The sequence below is a fragment of the Macaca nemestrina genome, chromosome 3, assembly GCF_043159975.1.
Source record: "Macaca nemestrina isolate mMacNem1 chromosome 3, mMacNem.hap1, whole genome shotgun sequence".
Classification (NCBI taxonomy): domain Eukaryota; kingdom Metazoa; phylum Chordata; class Mammalia; order Primates; family Cercopithecidae; genus Macaca; species Macaca nemestrina.
In genome coordinates, this window is record NC_092127.1 from 158,645,406 (window position 1) to 158,668,690 (window position 23,285).

The following is a 23,285-nucleotide window of genomic DNA, read 5'->3' on the forward strand; positions in this document are numbered from 1 at the left end:
ATGTTGGCCATGGCAGTGGCAGGCAGGCACTAGTAGCGGAGGGCATGGTGGACCTGTCCTCAGGCCGCTTGGAGGCATGTGTAGATGTGTGGTAGTCCTGCTGCTAGAGAAGGTGGGGTTGCTGTAAGTGGTGGTGGCCCTGGGCAGGTAGCTCTTAGGCTCTGGGGAATGCACACGTTGACTCCCTTTGTCCCAGGGAGAGCCATTAGGTGCACTGTGCTTCCTGTTTCCTGGGATGTAGGGCATTGCATGGGCTAGAGTGCTGAGGACCTAGCTGCACTGCTGATCTTAGCTGGCATCAATGCTGTAGCCCTCTAGGTGGATGTAGGAGAATATCAGTGGGGTTTCAGGGGTATGGAGATTCAGGGTTGTTGGGCCCCAGAACAAGATGTGTATGGTGAGGGCTGGGCTCTTAAAAGAGCCTTATGCTGAAGCTGTTTGGGTCTCAGGGTATGGGGTATGTGGGACCCAATGTGAAGTCCCATTGTGAAACAATGCCACTGCATAGGTTCCAGACAGCCTCAGGGCATGTGAGGGCCAAGGAGCTAGCTCATGGCCAGAATTACAGGAGTCCATAGTGGAAATGTGGACCTCTGAAGATCTCTCAGTTATCCTTTCCCTGGAATGGGAAGTTCCTCCTGGTTCTGAGCTAGTCCCAGCTGGGCTGGCTGCTTCACTTCCCTCTTCTCCCATGCCTCAGAGGTGCACTGTCACTTCTATGCTGAATTCCAGTGTTCTCTCTTAGATGCTCATTCAATGTGTGATTATCTGCTCACTGTTTTGGTCCTTCTTTGCAGAGGGGGTGAGTGCTAGGTGCCTCTATTCAACCATTTTAATGCTTCTCCAGCTCATTTTTTAATTGTTGAATAGTATTTTCTTGTGTGAATGTACCAGTTTGTTAATCTTTTTACCTGTTGAGGGATATCTTGTTGCTTCCAATGTTTGGCAGTTACGAATAAAGCTTCTATAAACATCCACATGGAGTCTTTTATATGGACATAAATTTTAGGTTCTTTTGGTTAAATACCCAGGAATGTGATTTGCTGGATCTTATAAGACTATGCTTAGTTTTATAAGAAACTGCCCTCCATAGTGGCTGCACCATTTTGCACTCCCACCAACAGTGAAAGAGAGTTCTTGTTGCTCCACATCCTCACCAACATTTGATGTTGTTTTTGGATTTTACCCATTCTTATAAGTGTAGTGTAATTTCATTGCTGTATTCATCTGCAAAACCATGATGAAATATGATGTCGAATAACTATTTATATGTGTATTTGCTCTTTATAGATCTTCTTTGGTGAGGTGTCTGTTTAGATTTTTGTGCCCATTTAAAAACTAGGTTGCTTGTTTTCTTATTGTGGAGCTTAAGAGTTCTTTGCATATTTTGGATACAAGTCCCTATCATATATGAGTTTTGCAAATATATTCTCTCAATCTATGGTTTGTCTTTTTCACTCTCTTGTAGTGTCTTTTGCAAAGCAAAAATTTTAATTTTAATGAGGTCCAACTTAACAGTGTTTTCTTTCTTGGATTATGTTTTTGATGTGGTATCTAAAAAATCATCACCAAATCCAAAGTCACCTAGATTATTTTCTCCTGTGTTATCTTCTGGAAGTTTTATAGTTTTGCATTATACATTTAGGTCTATGCTTAATTTTGAGCTAATTTTTGTGAAAACGGTAAGGTCTGTGTCTAACTTCTTTCTTCTTCTTCTTCTTCTTTTTTTTTTTGCATGTGGAGGTCTAATTGTTCCAGCACCATTTGTTGAAAAGACTATCCATTCTCCACTGAGTTGCCTTTGCTCCTTTGTCAAACAGCAGTTGATTATTTTTGTGTGGGTCTATTTCTAAGCTCTGTATTCTGGCCAGTTGATCTATTTGTCTATTCTTTCACCAAAACCACACTGCCTTGATTGCTGTAGCTTTGTAGCCAGCCTCAATGTTAGATGGTGTCAGTTATCTGACTTTGTTCTTTTAATTTCTTTTCCTGTGAATAAACAATGCTTTCTTGTTTCTTTGCATGGCTAATTTTTTTAAACAAATAAATTAGAGATTCCTTTAAGGCCAAGTTACACAATCAAAAAGACAACAATCTCTTTCCATTTGCTTTTTGCAAGGTTTGTGTTATTTCAGGGCAAAACCCGGAGCAAGTCCACTGGCAAATCTGGGGGCTAGTGATTATTTTGTTTTGATTTTTATTTTTTAAAATCAGACATTTAAAACACTGTAATGAGGTAACTCTAAAAATCAAATTCTGTCCCCCTTTCCCAGAGCTTTTTTTTTTTTTTTGACCAGAGTCTCATTCTGTCATCCAGGCTGGAGTGCAGGCTTATTGGAGCCTCGACTTCCCCAGGCCCAAACAGTCCTCCCACCTCAGCCTCCCAAGTAGCTGGGACTATAGGCACATGCCACCATGCCCAGCTAATTCTTGTATTTTTTGTAGAGATGGAGTTTCACCATGTTGTGCAGGCTGGCTTTGAACTCCTGGACTCAAGTGATCCCCCTGCTTTGCCCTCCCCAAGTTCTGGGATTACAGAACTTGAGCCACTGTGGCTGGCCTCCCTTTCCCAGAGTGTGTTGCTGCTTTTTTGTAGCTTATAGTTGCTTGTTTAATGACTTCACTAAATATTTTTTATAAAGACTATTCTTTATCATGTGTGGCTATTACATTTTCTGTCCAGTTAGCTTAGTGGTCAGCCAGTGACTTGAGATTTCTTTAAACATCTGGAGCAAAAACAAAAACAAAACAAAATACCAGGAGCAAAAACAAAAACTCCCCTGATCTTTGCAGATTGGCTGTGTTGGATTACTTTCTCAATGCTTAGCCAGCTTATTCACAGCTCTACCTTAGCCTTCACTTCCTGCATTCATGGAAGCTGAAGATGAGCCAGAGGTGAAGTTTAGGATTTTCTCAGGTCTCCTCTGAACATGTGTCCAGCCTTGGGCACATGAGTGGACTTCTAGACTACTTGGTACATACAGAGATTTCCAAAGCCTTTTTTCTCCCACGTATGTTTTTCTGTATATCTTTGCGTATTTCCCAGGCTTTTTGATGTGTCTGCTGCTTGCCCCCTCTTAGCCCTTGCTCAGGTGGCTGCAGCTAGTATATTTGCCTTTTTAAATGTTTACAGCAAACACCACCCAGAAGGCTGCTCCAGACCTGAGAAAGTTCTAAGGTGTACAAAACAAAGGCAAGCCCCTGAGTGTGAATCCCTTAGGCAGCAACCAGACAGGTCAAAACACACAACCACAATTCTTTGATAACAAGACCTATATTGCCCCTTCTGGCATGAGCAAGCTATATAACTGATTATAAAAAGTATCATATTAAATTATGGGAACAGAAACGACTCTACTAGTGAATGAAGAAATCGTTTAGATTTTATGGTTAGTAAGTGGAGGTTTGAGAGTAACCATCCGATCTTTAATAATCTTAGTGTGTATTATATTTCTAGAATTTGGACTCGTATCTAGATGCTCTGAAGAACAACAACCCTTTAGGATAGCCACTGCAACATCATGACCAAAGACAAAGAACCTGTTGTTAAAAGCTTCCATTTTGTTTGCCTTATGATCATAATAGTTGGAACCAGAATCCAGTTCTCCGACGGAAGTGAATTTGCAGTAGACAAGTCAAAAAGAGGTCTTACTCATGTTCCAAAAGACCTACCGCCGAAAACCAAAGTCTTAGATATGTCTCACAACTACATAGCTGAGCTTCAGGTCTCTGACATAAGCTTTCTGTCAGAGTTGAAAGTTTTGAGACTTTCCCATAACAAAATCCAGCTACTTGATTTAAGTGTTTTCAAGTTCAACCAGGACTTGGAATATTTGGATTTATCTCATAATCAGTTGCAAAAGATATCCTGCCATCCTATTATGAGTTTCAGGCATTTAGATCTCTCATTCAATGACTTCAAGGCCCTGCCCATCTGTAAGCAATTTGGCAACTTGTCACAACTGAATTTCTTGGGGTTGAGTGCTATGAAGTTACAAAAATTAGATTTACTGCCAATTGCTCACTTGCATCTAAGTTACATCCTTCTGGATTTAAGAAATTATTATATAAAAGAAAATGAGACAGAAAGTCTACAAATTCTGAATGCAAAAACACTTCACCTTGTTTTTCACCCAACTAGTTTATTCTCTATCCAAGTGAACATATCAGTTAATACTTTAGGGTGCTTACAACTGACTAATATTAAATTGAATGATGACAACTGTCAAGTTTTCATTAAATTTTTATTAGAACTCACCAGAGGTCCAACCTTACTGAATTTTACTCTCAATCACATAGAAACAACTTGGAAATGCCTGGTGAGAGTCTTTCAATTTCTTTGGCCCAAACCTGTGGAATATCTCAATATTTACAATTTAACAATAATTGAAAGCATTCATGAAGAAGATTTTACTTATTCTAAAACGACATTGAAAGCATTGAAAATAGAACATATCACGAACCAAGTTTTTATCTTTTCGCAGACAGCATTGTACACTGTGTTTTCTGAGATGAACATTATGATGTTAACCATTTCAGATACACCTTTTATACACATGCTGTGTCCTCATGCACCAAGCACATTCAAGTTTTTGAACTTTACCCAGAATGTTTTCACAGATAGTATTTTTGAAAAATGTTCCACGTTAGTTAAATTGGAGACACTTATCTTACAAAAGAATGGATTAAAAGACCTTTTCAAAGTAGGTCTCATGACTAAGGATATGCCATCTTTGGAAATACTGGATGTTAGCTGGAATTCTTTGGAATCTGGTAGACATAAGGAAAACTGCACTTGGGTTGAGAGTATAGTGGTGTTAAATTTGTCTTCAAATATACTTACTGACTCTGTTTTCAGATGTTTACCTCCCAGGATCAAGGTACTTGATCTTCACAACAATAAAATAAAGAGCATTCCTAAACAAGTCGTAAAACTGGAAGCTTTGCAAGAACTCAATGTTGCTTTCAATTCTTTAACTGACCTTCCTGGATGTGGCAGCTTTAGCAGCCTTTCTGTATTGATCATTGATCACAATTCAGTTTCCCACCCATCAGCTGATTTCTTCCAGAGCTGCCAGAAGATGAGGTCAATAAAAGCAGGGAACAATCCATTCCAGTGTACCTGTGAGCTAAGAGAATTTGTCAAAAATATAGAGCAAGTATCAAGTGAAGTGGTAGAGGGCTGGCCTGATTCTTATAAGTGTGACTACCCAGAAAGTTATAGAGGAACCCCACTAAAGGACTTTCACATGTCTGAATTATCCTGCAACGTAACTCTGCTGATCGTCACCATCGGTGCCACCATGCTGGTGTTGGCTGTGACTGTGACCTTCCTCTGCATCTACTTGGATCTGCCCTGGTATCTCAGGATGGTGTGCCAGTGGACCCAGACCCGGCGCAGGGCCAGGAATGTACCCTTAGAAGAACTCCAAAGAAATCTCCAGTTTCATGCATTTATTTCATATAGTGAACATGATTCTGCCTGGGTGAAAAATGAATTGGTACCTTACCTAGAGAAAGAAGGTATGCAGATTTGCCTTCATGAGAGAAACTTTGTTCCTGGTAAGAGCATTGTGGAAAATATCATCAACTGCATTGAGAAGAGTTACAAGTCCATCTTTGTTTTGTCTCCCAACTTTGTCCAGAGTGAGTGGTGCCATTATGAACTCTACTTTGCCCATCACAATCTCTTTCATGAAGGATCTAATAACCTAATCCTCATCTTACTGGAACCCATTCCACAGAATAGCATTCCCAACAAGTACCACAAGCTGAGGGCTCTGATGACTCAGAGGACTTATTTGCAATGGCCCAAGGAGAAAAGCAAACGTGGGCTCTTTTGGGCTAACATTAGAGCCACTTTTAATGTGAAATTAACACTAGTCACTGAAAACAATGATGTGAAATCTTAAAAAAACTCAACTTAAGAAACCATATTTACTTGGATGATGGTGAACAGTACAGTTCTAAGTAACCTCCATTATCCTCATGCCTTTGGGAAAGACTTAACAAAAACAATGTTTCATCTGGGGAATTGGGCTAGGCGGTGAGGTGGTACTCAACTTTCCAGTTAGAGACAGCCCGGTCTCTTCTGGTTTAGTCATTATGTCTCAAATTGAAACAATCTCTTTTGAGTGAATTCTCAGTTTTTCAGCCCCTCTCCACTCTGCTTTCCCAAATGGATTCTGTGTGACCAAGAGTTTATATGGCTTCATGGCAGCAAGGAAACAGTCAACCTCAGCGTCACATGCACTGGTCCTCAGAGTGCCCTGTGAATCCTATTGGTTTCTGGGTCAGCGTCATCATTCTCTTCAAGTTTGGGGCTTGGGGAAAAAGTTAGATCAGCTACGGCATATAAAAAAGTCTTTTGTTTCACATATGTGTAATAACTTATTTATTTTTTTATCCTGCTACACAAATATGTAATTAACCAATGAGGACTCATGACGTAATAGTGTATGTATGTAAAGGGAAATATGGACTTAGTCATAAACTGTTAAGGTGAAAGACGTGGATTTACCTGCTTTCCAAGAAAACTCAGGGCCAAATTTATTTGTAACTGGGTATTGAATGGGACTTTTCTGGTTGTCTTAGAATTCTGGCTAAAGCCTCAAAGCTAACAAGACAGTAACTGCACCCACATGATACTAGACACAGCCAGCCTGGACTTATCAAAAGAGCAGAAAGAGACCAATGACTCCCTGTCTGTATTATCCATCTCTAGAGACTAGAGTCAAAAGCATGATTAAAGAGTCATTAAGCGGAGGTTCTAGACCATAGGGAGGTTGCTTTGAATTTCTTGCAGACAAATGTGAGGGACTCTAGGCACAGTAGAAAGTAGCCTGGCATCCCACTCCAAGACTGAAAGCTTGCAGAGTAACAGGAGCACACGGGTTCAGTGCAGCAAATGTGGTGTGGCTTGAGAACTCTTGGAAGAGCTTGATGAGTGTTTGCTGGAGTTTGGGATGAGGGTGGGCACTGGGAACACAGAGACTGGTAAATAGTGCTTAGCAAATACAAGTGCTTGATAAATATTTGTTGAATGAATAGATGAGTTCTTCCCACCTGGGGAATTCAGAAGGTGAAAGTTGGCTTGAGCAACCCAAAATGGCAGGATGAGGGAAGAGAAGCAGTGATAGCAACCTGCCCTTCCATTATTGGCATGGTAAAAGGATATGAATTTCTTCACATGGCTTTGACTATGGAAGAGTAGCTGGGCTTGCGTTGTCATGATGGGATATCAGTCAATAGGGTAGCCTGTTGTGCAAAGAGACTATAGCAGTAAGAGGACATGGGGTTAGGCAGAAGAGGGGTTTGGGGTGGAGGTTGCTGCAAGAGGTCAGCCAGATAATGTGCCCCTGCATCATGGAACTGTGCAATGTGGGGTACACTCAAGGCCCTCCAATAACTCACAGATGTGCCCTGTGAAAAAGCCAGCATTTGGACTCTGCCATAGTAACTGGCAGGAGCATGTTGGCCTGTCTGCCTTATTCAATAGTTAACTACAGGAAGATCTGCTCCTCTTTGTGTAATGCCCTCTTCCCCTGCAATGGCGTGGGGACATCTAGAATATAGAGAAGACAGAGACAATGGAGGAAGAGTAAACTGACTGTATTCGTTCTTCATTTCACTGCAAGGAAGGCCAAGCAGAATTTTGAATGAGGTGTGAGATTGCTGTTAAATTGGACTGGCCTGGACATTTTAATCCCTTATATAGAGGTGCAAGGACTAAAATGAGATTTGTCACTAAACTTTATGGTATCTGCCCAAGATTCAGGAGTGATGATTGAAGGAGATCCAACAGAACTTTGTTGTAAGGCAGTGGTTAGAGACAAACGAAGCCCTTGCTTTCTGGACTTAGCTCATTCAATAAACTGGTTTCAGCCAGGCACGGTAGCTCACATCTGTAATCCCAGTACTGTGGGAGTATGAGGCAGGCGGATCACTTGAGGTCAGGAGTTCAAGACCAGCCTGGCCAACGTGGTGAAACCCCGTCTGTATTAAAAATACAAAAATTAGCTGGGTGTGGTGGTGCACACCTGTAGTCTCAGCTACTCGGGAGGCTGAGGCAGGAGAATCACTTGAACCTGGGAGACAGAGGCTGTAGTGAGCTGGGCAACAGAGCAAGACTCCATCTCAAAAAAATTAAAAGAAAAAACTGTTTTCATAATAGCTGTAACAAAATAAGCCTTAATGACATTTTATTAGCGTCATCTTCTGTCTGCATTAGCCCTTCCTTTCTCTTCAGGAGAACAACATTTGTTTTCCTCCGTAGGCTCTATCCCAAATGGCACATTCTTCCACAACCCCTGTTGAACAGATTTGTTGAACTGTTGCCTAAAAACAATAAAAACAATAAACAACCACAACAACAACAACAAAAATTGCCACAGATTCTAAATAATCAAGTATTTTTAAATGGTATCAATGTTTCCCACAAAATATTGTTGACATTGCAAATACAGAATTTTAGCATTAATTCTTTTTTTTAAACCTACATCCCCTCAGCGGAGGGGCGTCCCTTCATCCTAGTGGAAAGTAGGGTCCTCACAGTCTTTCTCTGTCACATTCCTCCCGTTTCTTTTCTTCGCAGCACACATAACTGTCTAAAATTATCTTGTTTGCTTAATTGTTTACTCGTTTTCTCTTTCTCTCCTCTAAAGTATAAGCTCCAGGAGAACGGGAGCCTTCTCCACCTGTTCCCTGCCCTTCCCCAGTGCCGAGGGGACCCTGCGCACCCCACTGTAGATGCGCAGTAAAAACTCGTGGGATGAGCAAATGACTCTGAAACGGTCCCATGCAGGAAATGTCCATGAAGTCCTGGATTTTATCCAAAAATCCCAGGCAGGTGGGGGCAGGGGTGGCGGGGCTACAGTTCCACCCTGAGCTGCCCCCTGGCCGCTCGTCCCCGCCGCAGTGCCTGGGCTGCCCGAGTGCCTGACGTTGGCCATGGACACCTTCGCGGTGTCCTCCCCATCCGCCACTGGAAGACGCTGGGGTGACGCGGCTCCAGGTTTAGCAGGACACTGAGAGAAGGGAACGACTGCCTTTCCGAGGCTGGGTGAGCCCTTCCCTGTTCCTCACCTGCCCGCCCCACAGCGGCCCTGCAACTTGTCCCACGGGACCCTTGCCCGGTAGGACGCGCGCTTTTGTTTTGAGGGTCATGCATCTTCCCTGCCATCGTTTTTGGGAGGTTGAAAAATTGATCCAGAAATACCTGAAACAAAATACAAAACAAAACAAAAAACAAAAGCAAAAAGGAGGCAAAACAAAACAAAAATCCATACATATAAAGTATCTCCTCTATCCATGTTTGCGCTGTTCCTTCTCATTCCCCCATCCAATGCCACAATTTGTTAAGTTTGCCTCAGTACGTTTTCAGTTCTTAACACTGGGATAAGAATAAACAGTAGATCCCGTAGTAAGATGACCTGTTAAAAGGAATGGGGCGTGGCAAAGATGGGCTTGGATGAGAAAAGGTGTCAGGCCGTTTGGGCTGCTCTACTACCTGTGTTCTGAGATGTGTGTTGTTAGGTAATTTTGCCTTTGGTTGAACATCATAGAGTGCACTCACACAGACATAGATGGCATAGCTTACTACCCACCTAGGCTTATTGTTTAGCCTGTTGCTTCTAGGTGATTGTAACACGATGCTAAGTATTTGTGTATCCAAACTTACCTAAACATAGGAAGGGTATGGTAAAAATATGGTAAAAAAGATAAAAATTGGTACACCTGTAGAGGGCACTGATGTGGGTTGACTGTGTCCCCACCCAAATCTCATCTTGAATCTCCACGTGTTGTGGGAGGGACCCAGTGGGAGGTGATTGAATCATGGGGGCCGATCCTTTCCTGTGCTGTTCTTGTGATAGCCAATGGGTCTCATGAGATCTGATGGTTCTTTAAGGGGGAGTTTTCCTGCACAAGTTCTCTCTCTTCCCTGCTGCCATGTAAGATGTGACTTGCTCCTCCTTGCCTTCTGCCATGATTGTGAGGCTTCCTCAGCTCCACGGAACTGTAAGTCCAATAAATCTCTTTTTTTTGTAAATTGCCCAGTCTCAGATATGTCTTTATCAGCAGCGTGAAAATGAACGAATACAGGCACTTACCATGAATAGAGCTTGCAGGACTGGAAGTTGCTTTGGGTGAGTCAGTGAGGGAGTGGTGAGTGAATGTGAAGGCGTAGGACATTACCATATCCCACTGTGGACTTTATAAACACTGTACATATAGGCCACACAAAATTTATTAAAATTTTTTTCTTTCTTTAGTAAGAAGTTAACCTTAGCTTATTGTAATGTTTTTACTTTATCAACTTTTTGCTTTAAAATTTTTTTGGCTCTTTAGTAATAACACTTAGCTCAAAACACAAACACATTCTACAGCTATATAAAAATATTTTCCTTCTTTATATCTTTATTTTATGTTTTTTCTATTTTAAATTTTTTTATTTTTATTTTTCACTTTTTAAACTTTTCTATTAAAAACTGAGACCCACACACACACAGACACACATTAGCCCAGGTCTACATAGGGTCAATATCAATATCATTGTCTTCTACCTCTACCTCTTGTTCCTTTGGAAGGTCTTCAGGGGCAATAACATGCATGGAGCCATCATCTCCGATAACAACAATGCCTTCTTCTGGAAAACCTCCTGAAGGACCTGCTTGAGGCTTTTTTATAGTTAGCTTTTAAAAAACAAGTAGGAGTACACTCTAAAATAATGATTAAAATTATAGTCTACTAGATACAGAAACCAGTAACATAGTTGCTTATTATCATTATCAAGTATTATGAGCTGTATGTAATTGTATGTGCTATGCTTTTACATGACTGTCAGTGTAGTATGTTTGTTTACAGCAGCATCACCACAAACATGTGAGTAATACATTGCACTACAATGTTACTAGGCCATAGGAATTTTTTATCTTCATTATTATCTTATAGGGCCATGGCTGCTGAGTGAAATATTGTTATGCAGTGCATGACTGTACCACAAATTGAGTAGCTTATAAACAATGGAAATATATGGCTTATAGTTCTGGAGGCTGTAAAGTCCAAGGTCAAGCTGCTGACAGATTTGGTGCCTGGCGAGGGCCCCACTTCCTGGTTCAGAGATGGCTTGTCTTTTCACTGTATCCTCACATGGGGGAGGGCACTCATCCCATTCATGAAGGCTCCACATTCATGACCTAATTGTCTCCCAACATCCCCAACTCTTAATACAGCTGTTCCTCCATATCCACAGGGGATTGGTTCCAGGAGCCCTGTAGATCCCAAAGTCTGTGAATGCTCAAGTCCATATATAAAATGGCATACTTCCAGCCTGGGCATCATAGTGAGACTCCACCTCCTCAAAAGAAAAAATACAAAAATTAGATGGGCATGGTGGCACATGCCTGTAGTCCCAACTACTCAAGAGGCTGAGGTGGGAGGATTGCTTGAGCCCAGGAATTCCAGGCTGCAGTGAGCTATGATCATGCCATTGCACTGTAGCCTGGGCAACAGAGCAAGACACTGACTCTGAAAAAAAAAGTGTACTATTTACATATAACCTATGTACATCCTCCCATATGCTTAGATCATTTCTAGATTTCTTACAATACCTAATACAATATATGTAAATGTTATGTAGTTGTTATACTATATGGTATTTTATTTTTATTATTTTGTATTATTGTATTGTTATTATTTATTTATTCATTTACTGAATATTTTCAATCCATGGTTGTTTGAATCTATGGATGTGGAACCCATGGATATGAAGGGCTGACTACATTATCCCTTTAGGGGCTAGGATTTCACCATATGAATTTTGGGGGAACACAAACATCCAGACCATAGCAAAAGGGAAGAGAAACCTAGGTTAGTGACCAGGGAGGGCTGCTAGGATGAGCCTTGATGAAAGGTCTTTCATCAGGGGGGTCCTGGGCATGTGGCTGGAAAGGGTCCTGGGCATGTGGCTGGGAAGACCCTTCAAAGGGGAGGGCACAGTGAGTGCAAAGTTGGAAGTGAAAGAACACCATAAGCAAAGAAAACATCAAATTGGCAGTGTTGTTGGATGTGTTAGTTTCCTGTGGCTACCAAAAAAATTACCATGAACAGGGTGGCTTAAAACAACAGAAATGTATTTCTCCCATTTCAGGAAGACAGAAGTCAGAAATCAAGGTTGGCAGGGTTGGTTCCTTCCAGAGGCTGTCAGGGAGAAATCATCCCTTTCCTCTCTCCTAGCTTCTGGTAGTTGCTGGCAAACCTTGGCGTCCCTTGGTTTGCAGATGCATCAGCTGCTTCTTAGAACGCCCTGGGGGACATGCCCCAATTGTTAGCAGCTTTCTATAGAATGTGGCACATAATACTTCTTTGTCTTTAGTTTTGGACCCAAGTCATAAGAAAAGTTCCAGTCAACACCCTGTTACGTAATCAGTAGAACCAACAGATGAGAAGAGAAACAAAAAATATTGGTAGGCTATTGAATTACATGGCAGATATGCAATCTAAAAAAAAAAAAAAAAAGGCATCCTAAATTTGGGTTAAATAATCAATAATTTGTGCCTGTGTCTTCACATGGTGTTCTCCTCCAAGCCTCTGTCTTTTTTTTTCCTGTCTCTTACAAGGACACTCTAGTTGGATTTAGGGGCCTTCTTAATCTGATGCCATCACATCTTGATCCTTAACTTAATTAGATCTACAAAGACTCTTTTTTCAATGAGGTCACATTCTGAGATTTCAGAATAAATCTGAAATAAATGGACATAAATGCTCGGAGGGTGGATGGAGGACACTATTCAACCCAGTCCTCTGGGGTTGGCATGACCATCTCTGATGCCCTGGAGACTCAGTTCTGAGTGTGGCAGCAGAAAAGAAATGCTATCCTGGAAAGAGTGAAGACTCTGAAAGAAGCTGCTTGGAAAGTCAGAGGTACAAAGAAAGGAGTAATAGGCAAAGAGAATAGGGTGGATGGATGTAAGAGCATAGGAAAGAGACAGTGGATAGAGACCTGGGATAGAAATGGTGAGAGTGTGTGAGTTTTAAAGAGAGTGAGGCCACAAATATGGGGAAAGGAGGAAGTATTTCTGCCTAGGTTTCTGGAGACTGATTTGATTAGAAAGGAATGAGACTAAACTACAGGGAGTAAAAGACCTGAGGGGATTTCTAAAACCACAGGGACTTTCTGAGAGTTTCAATTACAGTTAGTTTATGAGGAATCTCAACATCATCTAGTCCAAATATGCAGTAATTTTTATTTTTCTCAGTCATTCCATCAACTGGATTCTGAAATTCTCCCCTTGTCACTCCTTAGTGATATCTTGAGCAGATTTAATACTTCTCCAGTCCTTTTGAGATATTGATACTGCAATCTAGTTTAAAATTCTAAATCTCCATCTCCATCTAAAGCTCGCCTTCTTTCTGCATATCACAGGCTAGGTCTGTAGCTCAACCTTGGCATATATTTTGGAGGTAGGCATGGTTTATCTGAGATACACTCTTCTTGCCCCTCCCTCTCCCAGATCTAGCTTTTCTGATGTGGAGACCAGGGATGAGTGGTAAGAAGGAGGATATCCTTTTCTGTAATTGTGTTGATTAAGGTATAGGCTAAGCTGCTGGACAGGGAGACCTCAAATACAGAGGCTTAAATAAGATTGAGGTTTCTTTCTTTCTCATATAATAGAAAAAGTATAGCTAAGAGGTCTAGAATAGGTAAGCTGTGTCTATTCCACAAAGTCATTCAAAGGCTCAGGATGACTGGATGGCTCTCTTTCCTATAGCTCTGGTCTTATCCTATGGCCTCCATTCTCCCTTGCATGGAGCCACAGGAGCTGATGAAGCCTTCCTGTGCCTTTTTGTGTGTGTGTGGCCCAAGGGATGCTGAGATGGAGATACACCCCCTTTCCCAGGTACCTGATACCGCAGTCTGTAATTGCCACTTGGCAAGGGTTGGTCCAATGGAAATCTCCAACAGAGTAGACACCAGTCCCTCTACTAACTTACACTCCTGAACCCCCAGGGAGCACGTGTCATGTTCTCTAAGACTGCTCAGAGGGGCAGGGGGGATCAACCTCAGAGGGTGATCCTGCACATTGCTGCATCAAAACAAGCATCCTCTTGAGTAAAGAAATGCCTGATTTGCCTGTTCGGTGTCTGTGAGTAATTTTACTGTTATTCCCCCTTCACTTGGCTTGAGAAAGAGATGTCATCTCTTGCACAGGGAGAAGAGCTTGCCGGCTTACATCATAAACCCTCATCTCCTGGTGCTGCTGACTCTCCTGCCACCCTCCCCAGCATTCTCAGGTGAATGAGGGAGGTAGGGTGAGGCGATGCTGTGGACAGTGCTATCTGGTTCAACTGTTTCTTAGAATGCCCTGGGGGACATGCTCCAGTTGTTAGCAGCTTTTATAGAATGTGGTACATAATACTTCTTTGTCTTCAGTTTTGGACACAAGTCATAGGAAAAGTTCCAGTCAACACCTTATTGTGTAATCAGTATGACCAACAGATGAGAAGAGAAACCAAAATTGTTGGTAGGCTATGAATTATATGGCAGATGAGCAATCTAAAAAAAGTATCCTAAATTTGGGTTAAGTAATTAATAAAAAAGACTTTTCGTGTGTAGTAATAGAAAAAAAGGCAAAGAATAATGGTATTGGTTTATGTCTATTGGTTCAAAAAGTCCACTTTATAAAATATATATTTTAAAAAATTGTTCAACCAGGTGCAGTGGCTTATGCCTGTAATCCCAGCACTTTGGGAGGCCAAGGTGGGTGGATCACCTGAGGTTGGGAGTTCGAGACCAGCCCGACCCACATGGAGAAACCCTGTCTCTACTAAAAATACAAAATAAGCCGGGCGTGGTGGTGCATGCCTGTAATCCCAGCTATTCAGGAGGCTGAGGCAGGAGAATCGCTTGAACCCTGGAGGTGGAGGTTGTGGTGAGCCGAGATAGTGCCATTGCACTCGAGCCTGGGCAGCAAGAGCAAAACTCTGTCTCAAAAACAAGAAAAGAAAATAATTGTTCATACACATCCCAAGGCAATATTGCTGCTTATTGCAGAGTTATTTCTAATTGTGAAAATTGGAAGTAATTTAAATATCCAACAACAGAAGATTGGTAAAATACATTATAAATGAAAATATTAAAAATTGCATTATAAATAAAATGTTATATTATCCAGCCAATAATCATGAAATTGTAGATGGATAATTACTGGCATGAAAAAATATTTATGATAGATTATAGATTAAGACAAGCATATTACAAACAGTATACATAGTATGATGCTATGTGTGTGTGCATGCACTTGGGCATGTGTAAGTAGATAAATTGTTATAAACTTTCTGAACCACAATTTGCAGTAGGAGCCAAGAATCTAAAGAATGTTAATATATAGAGAAAAATGACTGCATGGTTGCTCTAAAAATGATATTGGTGTGATTCTATTTGGTGAGATTACTATTTATTTAAATATTTTAACATTTATTTATATTTCCTGATTTTTCTTCAGTAAACATTTATTACTTGGATAATTGAAAATTAAAATACTAAAAAAATACATTTGAGAAGAACACATACACATATATCTATCTTATCTTGTTATGGAGAAAAACTTTCTAAATCTAAAAGCTGGGTAGCCATGGTGTACTGGAGCTTGCTTGTACAGATTTGTTAAATCTGATTCTAAAATATTCAGGGCCAGGCACGGTGGCTTACGCTTGTAATCCCAGCACTTTGGGAGGCTAAGGCGGGTGGATCACTTGAGGTCAAGAGTTTGAGACTAGCCTGACCAACATGGTGAAACCCCATCTCTACTAAAAATACAAAATTAGCCAGGCGTGGGGGCACATGCCTGTAATCCCAGCTACTAGGGAGGTTGAGGCAGGAAAATCACTTGAACCTGGGAGGCAGAGGTTGTGGTGAACCGCGATCATGACATTGCACTCCAGCCTGGGCAACAAGAGCGAAACTCCGTTTCAAAAAATAAAATCAAATATAAATAAATATATAAATAAAAATAAAATATTCAGGAATTTTGCCAAAAAATTAGTTGGTAGCTAGCCCTCAGCAATAGTGGGAATATTGATACTGCAGATATCAGCAAATGCTACAGATCAGACTTTTCTTTTGAACCTGCTTTACCAGCACACATCTGAATGACAGTGATAGCAAAGAAAAGGGGAACTTACTTGCTTATGTAAAAATTAAATGTGGGGCCTAGTGGCAAGTGATTAGATCATGGGGGAGGAGTTCTCATGAATGGGTTGACATCATTGCCTTAGTGCTATTCTTGTGATAGTGAGTGAGTTATTGTAAGATCTGGTTGTTTAAAAGTATGTAGCACCTCCCCACACTCGCTCTTGCTCCTGTTCCTGTTATGGAAGACGCCATGCTCCCCCTTTGCCTTCCACCATGATTGAAAGCTCTGTGAGGCCTCCCCAGAAACAGAAGCCACTATGCTTTCTGTACAGCCTGTGGAACTGTGAGCCAATTAAATCCCTTTTCTTTATAAATTAGTTAGTCTCAGGTATTTCTTTATAGCAGTGCAAGAACGGACTAAAACAGAAAATTGGTACTGAGGAGTGGGGCATTGCTATAAAAATGCCTGAAAATGTGGAAGCAGCCTTGGAATTGGGTAACAGGCAGAGGTTAAAAGAGTGTGGAGGGCTCAGAAATAGACAGGAAGATGAGGGAAAATTTGGAAATTCCTGGAGACTTGTTAAATTGTTTTGACCAAAATGCTGATAGTGATAGGGATAATGAAGTCCAGGCTGAGGAGGTCTCATACAGAAATGAGGAACTTATTAGGAACTGGAACAAAGATCACTTTTGTTAAGTGTTAGCAAAGGACTTGGAAACATTGTGTCCCTACCCTAGGAATCTGTGGAACTTGGAACTTGAGAGAGATCATTTAGGGTATCTGGCAGAATAAATTTCTAAGTTTTAGAGTGTTCAACATGTGGTCTGGCAACTTCTAACAACCTATGCTCATATGTGTGAGCAAAGAAATGACCTGAAACTTGAACTCATATTTAAAAGGAAAGCAGAGTGTAAAGGTTTGGAAAATTTGTATCCTGGCCATATGGTAGAAAAGAAAAGCCCACTTTCAGGAGAGGAATTAAGTAGGTTGCAGAAATTTTCATAACTAAAAGAAAGGCAAATGCTGATAGCCAAGACAATGGGGAGGTGGCTTCGAAGGCATTTCAGAGACCTTAGAGGCAGCCACTTCCATCACAAGCCTAAGGAGGCTTAAGAAGGAAGAATGGTTTCCTGGGCCAGGCCCAGGGACACTGCTCCTCACATCCCAGCCACTCTAGCTCCAACAATGGCTCAAAGTGGCCCAGGTACAGGTCGGGCCACTGCTTCAGAGAGTGTAAGCTATAAGCCTTGGCAGCTTCCACGTGGTGTTAAGCCTGCAGGTGTGCAGAGTGCAAGAGTTGAGGCTTGGAAACCTCCACCTAGATTTCAGAAGAAGTATGTAAAAGCCTGGATGTCCAGGCAAAAGCCTGCTGTAGGGCTGGAGCCTTCATGGAGAACCTCTACTAGAGCAGTGTGGAGGGGAAATGTGGGGTTGGAGCCCCAACACAGAGTCCTCACTGGGGCACTGCCTAGACGAGCTGTGAGAAGAAGGCCACTGTTCTCCAGACCCCAGAATGGTAGATCCACTGGCAACTTGCACCTTGTGCCTGGCAAAGCTTCAGGCAGTCAACACCAGCTTGTGAGAGAAACTGTGGAGACCGAACTCTGCAAAGCCACGGGGGAGGAGACGCCCAATGCTTTGGGAGCCCACCTCTTGCACCAGTGTACCCTGGATGTGAGGCATGGAGTCAAGGGAGATCATTTTGGAGCTTTAAGATGTAATGACTGCCCTGTTGGGTTTCAGAATAGCATGGGGCCTGTAGCTCCTTCCTTTGGCTGGTTTCTCTCTTTTGGAACAGTTGTACTTACCCAGTGCCTGTACCCTCACCGTTTGGGAGTAACTAACTTGCTTATGGTTTTATAGGCTCATAGGTGGAAGGGACTTGCCTTGTCTCAGATGAGACTTTGGACTTCTTTTGAGTTAATGCTGGAATGAGATAAGACTTTGGGGGACTGTTGAGAAGGGATGATTGTATTTTGCAATATGATAAGAACATGAAATTTGGAGATGCTGGGGGTGGAATGATATACTTTGGATCTCTGTCCCCACTAAATCTCATGTCCAATTGTAATCCCCCATGTTGGAGGTGGGTCCAAGTGGGAGGTGATTGGATGGGGGTAGAGTTCTCAAGAATCTGTTAGTATTACCTTCTTGGTGCTGTTCTCATGATAGTGAGTAAGTGAGTTATCATATTATGAGATCTGGTTGTTTAAAAGCATGTAGCACTTCCTCTCTCTCTCTCTCTCTCTCTCTCATTCCTGCTCTGGCCATGTTCCTGCTCTCTCGTTCACTTTTCACCATGATTGTAAGTTTCCTGAGACCTCTCCAGAATCAGAAGCCACTGTGTTTCCTGTACAGCCTGCAGAACTGTGAGCCAATTAAACCTCATTCCTTTATAAATTACCTAGTCTCAGGTGATTTTTTCAGCAGTGCAAGAATGGACTATTACACAATTAAACAGTAAAAAACAGAACCCTGAAAGAAAAATAAGTAAATGACATGAACAGGTAATTCACTAAAAAGATACATATTGCCAATAAAAGAAGAAAATAAAAATAAAACAATAATGAGATGTCACTCTACATGTATCAAATTAACAGATCTCTAAAGTGTTATTTTTGTGGAGGATGCATAGAATGTCTACCCCAGCACACTCTTGGAGGGCAGGTAAAGTGGAACAAACTTTATGGAGAGCATTTGGTGGTATGTAGCGTAACAATGCTCATGTTCTTCAACCTAGTTATTCTTTCCCAGAAATTTATCCTAAAGCAATAGTAAAAGATTCAGACCAAGATTGTGTACAAAGGTGCTTATAACATTTTGTGAAATGGAAAGGGCAAATCTCCCCTCAGACAGAGCTGAGGATGACTGGTCATGAGCTAAGATTTACTCAGGTACTGATATATCAGTGGCAATTTTAAACATTTGGCTGGAAAACTTTAGGTCATTAAGGGAGAATTTATTAAAAGATAAATGTCCAAGTGATGACATTTCTCATTCCCAACACGTTTACAGGGTGCAATTTTGAAGTTCTAGGATCGGGTGGGTAAGAGAAACTATAGGACTCTGTAGGGGCAGTAGGGAGGAAAAGAGGGAAAGGAAGATCACTATTCTGCACATTGATGTGAGTGCTAACCTCACTGCGAGAAGCACTTCACAAATTATGACACTGTACCTATAGCATTTGTTTCTTTCCTTATTGATTAATAAACCATACTATCTACTCCTTCGTGATAAAAACACCTAACAAGCTAGGAATAAAAGAGGATTTTCTCAACTGATAAAAAGCATCTATGGAAAAACTCACAGTTAACATTATACTTAATGGTAAAAGATATACTTAAAGCTTTTACCCTAACATCAGGAACAAGATAAGGATGTCTGCTCCCACTACTTTTTTGAGACTAGATCTCATTCTGTTACCCAGGCTAGAGAGCAGTAGTGTGATTATAACACACTGCAGCCTCGACCTCCAGGCTCAAGCAATCCCCCGACCTCAGCCTCCCGGGTAACTGGGAGTTTAGGCACACATCACTATGCCTGGCTAATTTTTTTTTTTTTTTTTTTGGAGAGACAGAGTCTCCCTATGTTGCATATGCTTATCTTGAACTCCTGGCCTCAAGTGATCCTTCTGCCACAGCCTCCCACAGTTCTGGGATTACAGATGTGACCCACTGTGCCTGGCCCTGCTCTCACCACTTCTAGTCAACATTTTACTGGAGGTACTAACCAGGGCAATTAGGAGTTAAGAATCCATATTGGAAAGGAAGAAGTAAAACTGCCTCTATTTGCAGATGATGCTGAGACCAGCTCAGTCGAGGAGACCCTAACCCAGCGGCGCTAGAGGAATTAAAGACACATACACAGAAATATAGAGGTGTGAAGTGGGAAATCAGGGGTCTCACAGCCTTCAGAGCTGAGAGCCCCGAAAAGAAATTTACCCACATATTTATTAACAGCAAACCAGTCATTAGCATTGTTTCTATAGATATTAAATTAACTAAAAGTGTCCCTCATGGGAAACGAAGGGATGGGCGGAATTAAAGGAATAGGTTGGGCTAGTTAACTGCAGCAGGAACAAGTCTTTAAGGCATCAAGCGCTCATGCTATTGTTTGTGGCTAAAGAATGCCTTTAAGTGGTTTTCCACCCTGCCCAGGGCGGGCCAGGTGTTCCTTGTCCTCATGCCCATAAACCCCCAACCTTCCAGCTTGGGCGTTAGGGCCATTATGAACATGTCACAGTGCTGCAGAGATTTTGTTTATGGCCAGTTTTGGGGCCAGTTTATGGTCATATTTTGGGAGGCTTGCTCCTAACAGATGATGTTATTTTCTTTATAGAAAATACTTAGAAATCTACTTGTCTTAGTCAATTTGGGCTGCTGTAAAAAGTGCTAGAAACTGAGTGGCTTATAAACAACATAAATTTATTTCTCATTGTTCTGGAGCCTGGAAGTCTGAGGTCAGAGTGTCAGCATGGTTGGCTTCTGGTGAGGGCCTTTTCTGGGTTGTAGACTGCTGTCTTTTGTTGTACCCTCACATGGCAGAAAAAGGACTAGCAAGCTCTTTGGGTCTTTTTTTATAAGGGCACTAATCCCATTCATGAAGGCTCCACTGTCAAGACTTGATTACCTCCCAAATGTCCCACCTCCTGATATTATCACATTGAGGGTTACGATTTCAACATATAAATTTTGGGGCAGTACACACATTTAAGTCTATAACACCACTAAAAGACCATTAGAACCAATAAACAAGTTCAGAAAGATTGCAAGATACACATCACTATATAAAAATCAATGATACTTCTATACAGCAGCAATGAACAAATCAAAAATTTGAAGAACAGTGCATCAAAAAATACTCAGAAATAAGTTGGAAAAAAGAAATACAAAACACATACTCTGAAACTCTAAAAGACCATTGAAAAAAATTAATGACCAAAATCAATAAAAGACATCCCATGCCTGTGAATCAGAAGATTTTTTTTTTTTTTTTTTTTTTTTTTGAGACAGAGTCTTGTTCTGTTGCCCTGGCTGGAGTGCAGTGGTGCAATCTCGGCTAGCTGCAACCTTCACCTCTTGGGTTCAAGTGGTTCTCCTGCCTTAGCCTCCCGAGTTAGCAAGGATGTAGAGAAATTAGAGCTCTTAACTATTGCTGATGGGAATATAAAATGATATCAAGACAAAAGTGGCTCCATCTTGGGTGCTAATCCACCGTGTTGACTTCTGATTAGCCTCAGTCCCATGAATGTCTCCTGATTCCTACTTTATTTACTATCCTTAGTGTTCTCACTATAGACAGTAGGAAGGGGTCTAAGCTGTTGATCAAGAATCAGGTCTTTCAAAGGCCCACTATTCTGGCATTGGGTTGCTCATCTATTTTTTCTTTGCCTACTGCAGCTGAGATCAGATCATACCACATTTGTTTCCTGATAATTCTAACTGGGCCTTTCAGGCTTCCCTTTTTAAGTTCAGCAGAATTGGCTTCTTCCTTTTTCCAGGAAAGAATTCAAGCTGGAGGTAGAAGAAAACAGTTTTATTGAACAGGCAGTGTTATATCTCTGGTGGTGTTACAGTTCCCTGACTGCTCCCACAGAACAGGGCTACCCCATAGGCAAAGTAGCAACTTAGGGCACTTTTGCAGTCATATTTATACCCACTTTTAATTGCATGCAGATTAAAGGGCAGTTTTTGCAGAAATTTCTAGGGAAGGGTTAGTAATCATTGGGTCATTGCCATGGAAAAGGGTGGTAATGTCTGGCTGTTGCCATGGCAATGGTAAATTGACATGGCACACTGGCGGGTGTGTCTGATTGAAAGCTGCTTTCACCCCATCCCTGTTTTAGCGAGTCCTCAGTCTGGTCCAGTGTCTGAGCCCCGCACCTGGAGTCGAGTCCTGCCTTCTACCTCAAAGCCATTAAAAACTTTAATTCAGTTGAGACAAATATAGGGCTGGTACCACACCAACAACTCAGGACTACCGTAGAGGATGGTCCATTAACCATAGTGGCAAACAAAGTCCAGCCAGACAAATTTCTACTGGAGCTGGTAAAAGGCCAACAGCAAATATTATTTGGGACTCCCCAAGACCTTGAGGCAGAGGAGGGAACACTTGAATGGAAGTTTGACTGGCAATCTTCCCCAGGTTGGATAAGGTTTTCTTTGTTTGTTTTTGTTTTGTTTTGTTTTGTTTTTACTAGAGAATGGGGAATTCCTTGGCAACTAAAGAGGTCTTCATTGATCCTGCTGGAGTCTGGACCAAGACGCTCCACATAGCCATACTCTGAACATGGCCCTTTTTAAAGGACATTCTTGGTGGCCGCTTGGTATATTTCTTTGCTGCCCCTGTGACCTTACCCTTGCCCTCAGGCAACACGTTTGGTGTGCACCCTCAGCCCATAGTCCTCGGGCTGTCTGTGTCATAACTAAAAGAGATGAAGCTACTATAGCCATTTTGCCTGATGGGGAAGAACTGCCCTGCCAAGTACCTACTCGACACTCATATTTCCTTCCATAGTCTTCTGTTCCTGCTGCTGCCCTGCCCTGCAAAATGCCTCTTGGTTTGGATTCTGGAAAATACGATGTCAAAGGCATGATTAATTCTGTGTCTCATACTTGGCACAGGTATCATTGCCTGTTGTTTGTATTGTTGCTGCAGCCTCTGCTTACAAGTAGAAAATAAACCGATGCAATGTGTCACCCACATCACCAAAATGACTGCAGCAAACCCTTTCCCCCAGAGGCTCAGGACCCATCATGGAAGAGGTGGGTGCTTGAGGTTGTAAGAGCTGGATCAGAGGGGTGGAGTGTGAAGGCAAATGTGGCTCCATCTTGGATGCTAATCTGCCATGCTGACTTCTGATTAGCTCCAGTCTCCTGAATGCCTCCTGATTCCTACTTTATTTACTGTCCTTAGTGTAAGAACATGAACTCACTATAGATCCTGACTTTAGATCAAAGCAACATTGATGTTATCACACATATTATAGACTATCATGCACATAACAGTCTTGCCTGTTCTGGAAGGTGGCCTTTCGCTGTCTCTATAGAGCATGTACTTCCTTTCCCTACATAAGGTGTCGGTAAGTCCTGGGTCTGGACAGGAATGCTGCAGAGATCTACCTGTATTGCTCCTGTTTTGGCCATGCTTCTG

The 23,285-nt window shown here is 41.8% G+C and overlaps 1 protein-coding gene across 4 annotated transcripts in view; it reads left to right on the forward strand.

The window, feature by feature from the left end:
* The window catches only part of LOC105487737 (toll like receptor 6), a 33,736-nt gene extending 23,688 nt beyond the window's left edge, over nucleotides 1-10,048 (forward strand). For 3 of the 4 annotated variants that reach the window (XM_011751372.3, XM_071093734.1, XM_011751371.3), the window contains one exon: nucleotides 3,458-5,915. In XM_011751372.3, the coding sequence (XP_011749674.2) occupies nucleotides 3,522-5,912 (2,391 nt within the window). In that variant the 5' untranslated portion in view covers nucleotides 3,458-3,521 and the 3' untranslated portion in view covers nucleotides 5,913-5,915. Of the gene's footprint in view, nucleotides 1-3,457 lie in introns of all 4 variants that reach the window. The other variant, XM_011751369.3, reaches the window with a different exon arrangement.
* Nucleotides 10,049-23,285: the final 13,237 nt, after the last annotated feature.